The sequence below is a fragment of the Dipodomys ordii genome, unplaced genomic scaffold, assembly GCF_000151885.1.
Source record: "Dipodomys ordii isolate 6190 unplaced genomic scaffold, Dord_2.0 Scaffold100, whole genome shotgun sequence".
Lineage (NCBI taxonomy): Eukaryota > Metazoa > Chordata > Mammalia > Rodentia > Heteromyidae > Dipodomys > Dipodomys ordii.
Genome location: NW_012267316.1, coordinates 7,501,725 through 7,505,511, shown reverse-complemented (window position 1 = coordinate 7,505,511; position 3,787 = coordinate 7,501,725). Strand labels below are relative to the sequence as shown.

The following is a 3,787-nucleotide window of genomic DNA, read 5'->3' as shown; positions in this document are numbered from 1 at the left end:
GTTCTTTTTATATTTCTGGCTTCGCCACAGGATGACTTTTATAAGATGAAAATTGCTGGCGGCCCATCGATAAACTGAAGATATTTTCACTCATTGCCATAAAATACAGAACCCCAGCAGCAATTGTATCTAGGCTTTTAGTCCGTGTTTTCAGGCCCCCCTGAGAAAATGGAGATTAGCCTGATAAATGACTATAGTCTGATCAGCTAGTGGGTATCTTGCTGGGTTTTAGCACTGTGGCCAAACACGCCTTGCCAAGAGGGGAGCTTGGGTTTTTGTCACGTGAGATCTGGACACAGCCTGTCTTCCTCAGTGGATACATTCCTAGGAAAGCGCTTGTGGACGCCAGCTTTATCAACTTTACAATCAATGGCTTTTAAAACGGCAAAACGCAGCGAAGGCTAGGTTAGGCCTGGGCAGCTTCCAAAAGCAGCTTCACCTGAAGTCCGGTAAGCTCGCCCGAGTCCCGCCCCCGCCGCTGTCCATCAACAAGCTCGGCGGGCGGTCCCTGGTGCTGTCCATCACGCAAGCCCCTCCCCTGACGCCATCCGATCCGTAGGCCCTCCCCTCCTCCCGGAGCAGGCCCCGCCTCGGCGCCAAGTTCTGACGTAACCATCTGCGCTGCGCGCCGTAGAAGCAGGAAGTGGGACCAAAACAAAGGAGCGGCGACCGGGCGCGGACGTGCTTTTCCTGGTCTCCCTTCCGTGTGCTTCCCGGTCCGAGCCGCCGACCCCACGGAGCTGTCCCGCCATGTCCAACATGGAGAAACACCTGTTCAACCTGAAGTTCGCGGCCAAAGAACTGAGCAGGAGTGCCAAAAAATGCGATAAGGAGGAAAAGGCCGAAAAGGCCAAAATTAAAAAGGCCATCCAGAAGGGCAACATGGAAGTAGCGAGGATACACGCCGAAAATGCCATCCGCCAGAAGAACCAAGCGGTGAATTTCTTGCGAATGAGTGCGCGGGTCGATGCGGTGGCTGCCAGAGTCCAGACCGCGGTGACGATGGGCAAAGTGACCAAGTCGATGGCCGGTGTGGTTAAGTCGATGGATGCGACGCTGAAGACCATGAATCTGGAGAAGATCTCTGCGTTGATGGACAAATTCGAGCACCAGTTCGAGACGCTAGATGTCCAGACGCAGCAAATGGAAGACACGATGAGCAGCACGACGACGCTGACCACTCCCCAGAACCAAGTGGATATGCTGCTCCAGGAAATGGCAGACGAGGCGGGCCTCGACCTCAACATGGAGCTGCCGCAAGGCCAGACGGGCTCCGTGGGCACGAGCGTGGCTTCGGCCGAGCAGGATGAACTCTCCCAGAGACTGGCCCGCCTTCGGGATCAAGTGTGATGGCGCTGAGCTTTCCTTCTGAAATGCTCTCCAGAGATACTATACCCTAGAAGCATGCCGAAACGCCCTTCTTCCTGCCTTCGGGTTTACGGCTCTCCACATACGTTAAGAAATTCCAGTCTCTCTCCACTCTTAACTGGATTTTAAAGTTCCATATAGCTTGTGATGATGTGTATTTTTATAGCTGCCTTTTAAAAAGAACTAGTTAATTTGCTCTATAGGAATCGCGAAAATTCGGACAGACCTCTCTAGTCCTCATGTATTCAGTTTTCCATTTAGTACCAGATTGAAGTTTTATTTTAATGTGGTTGATACATGAATGTTACAGGCGGTGCATAAAAATTAAAGGGGAGTGATTACTTATTTTGGTTACAAGACTACACTTTGTTCAACTTATTCAGTGGGCCGGTGTGCACATTCTTTTTGGTTTTACTATCAAGACTGTAATTGACTATTAATTTATTCTCGTAAATTATACTAAAATTACCTTAGAAGATTTTTGTATAATATTCTCTTGTTTACATTGTGTAAACTCACGATTATGGAGTTTGTGTAAGTGGGAAAATGCCACATAATTTCATTTATCAGAAAAATTAAATCTGTCCAGTTATCTTTTCTGTTTACCAAATAGTTTTTATGAAGAGTTAGTAAGTTTAACATTTAACAATTCCTAGTTTTCCTGTGGCAACACTTCATCAGACTTCTGACAAATGTCAGAACTAATGTTAATTAGTATGGCAGTTAAATTACACACCTAACATTGCCAAAGAACTGTTGATTCGTTCGGGGAAACCCTGTGACTACATGCTTACAGGTTTTGTTTTAATTTTAACAACCAAAAATAGAAATAAAATTAGAACTGTATTTTAAGTTCTAATTATTTGCATTTATCATTTTGTCTTAAAGCAGCAACTCAAAAATGTAGCTTGGAATGTTTTAGCCAGCCAGAATGATCAAAAGGGTTTGGAATTGAAGGCAAGGATAGGCTGAAGGCCAGCTGTACCACTACCCTCCTCAGGAACTGCAGCTCCCAGTGTATTCTCTGGCTGAATTTTGAGGCCAAAGTCACCACTTTTCATAACCTCAAAACATAGAGAACAGTGACTTTGTTTTATTTGGCAAGTGTTGGGGAGTTTTTTGGGTTTGTGTGTGTGTGTTTTTTTTTAATTCTCACTTTGTTTCCATGGAAGTTTTCTCCATAAGAGAATGCCAGTGTTTTAGGAAATCTTCCAAGCTCTTGCAAAGATTCATCATTATAAAATGCTTTCCAGTGTTTAAAAAAAAAAACAAACTAGAGGTGAATGTAGATGAGTACTGACCTTCGTGTTGTAGAGTGTTCTCTTCTTCTTGGTGGGAGGGTTCTGGGTATTCATGTCTCCTGTGAGGGACTTAGTTAATTGCCCAGCGTCTTCTCTTATGTAGGGCCCGATAGCAGGTCACTTGTGGTACCATCCACACAGTTGTGCAGAGGCACCTGTGTGAGAGCAGCATGTCTTGACCTCCCTTTAGTCTGGAAAAACTTGGCTATTTACAGTTTCCAAAGTAGCTCCGTGTTGAATTCTTTGATAAATTAAAAACCCTTTTATACTGCTGATATTCCCATCAAAATATATTTTGTGAGATTAAACAATGCTGTATATGCTTTAACTTTCCTAAAATATGTTCATTTCATAATAAATGTACATTTCTATGGATCATAAATATTTTCAAAAACACTAAGGCCTATGAATTATTTTCTCTTTTGGAATTGATGCAGATTTAAAGTATAAATCACAGAAATTTGCTAGCTAATTTTTAAACTGCATGTTATTAATTAGATATTTAAGGATTGGAGGTGTGCTTACTGGTAGAGCATGTGTTAAGCCCTGAGTTGCACCTCTAAAACCACTACTGCCACCTCAAAAAAAAAGGAGGGGGGTGAGATTAAAAAGTACTTAGAAGCCTGGCACCAGTGGCTCATATCTGTACATCCTAGCTACTTAGGAGGCTAGGATCTGAGAATCCCAATTTGAAGCCAGCCAGGGCAGGAAAAGGTGTGAAATTTTTTTGTTGTTTTGTTTTGTTTTGTTTGGGTCCAGTCGTGGGGCCTGAACTCTGGGCCTGGGTGCTGTCCCTCAGCTCTTCAGGTCAAGGCTAGTGCTCTAACACTTGAGCCACAGCACCACTTCCGGCCTTTTTCTCTTTTTCTTTTCTTTTTTTTTTTTTTTTGCTTATGTGGTGCTAAGGAATTGAACCCAGGGCCTCAGGCATGCATGGCAAGTGCTCTATCACTGAGCTACCTTCCCAGCCCAGGTGTGAAATTCTTATCTCCTATGAACCACCAAAAGCTAGAAGTGGAGCTGTGGTTCAAGTGGTAGAGCACCAGCCTTGAATGAAAAAAGAAACAGCCCAGCCCCAGCACAGACACACACACATACACATAAAGAAGTGTGAAAGA

At 44.2% G+C, this 3,787-nt stretch overlaps 1 protein-coding gene across 1 annotated transcript; it reads left to right on the top strand.

The window, feature by feature from the left end:
* The first annotated feature begins 639 nt into the window (after nucleotides 1-639).
* Nucleotides 640-3,065, top strand: Chmp1b (charged multivesicular body protein 1B). The gene has a single exon (XM_013027174.1). The coding sequence runs from the start codon at nucleotides 751-753 to the stop codon at nucleotides 1,348-1,350; it is 600 nt and encodes a 199-aa protein (XP_012882628.1). The 5' UTR covers nucleotides 640-750; the 3' UTR covers nucleotides 1,351-3,065.
* The last annotated feature ends 722 nt before the right edge of the window (nucleotides 3,066-3,787 follow it).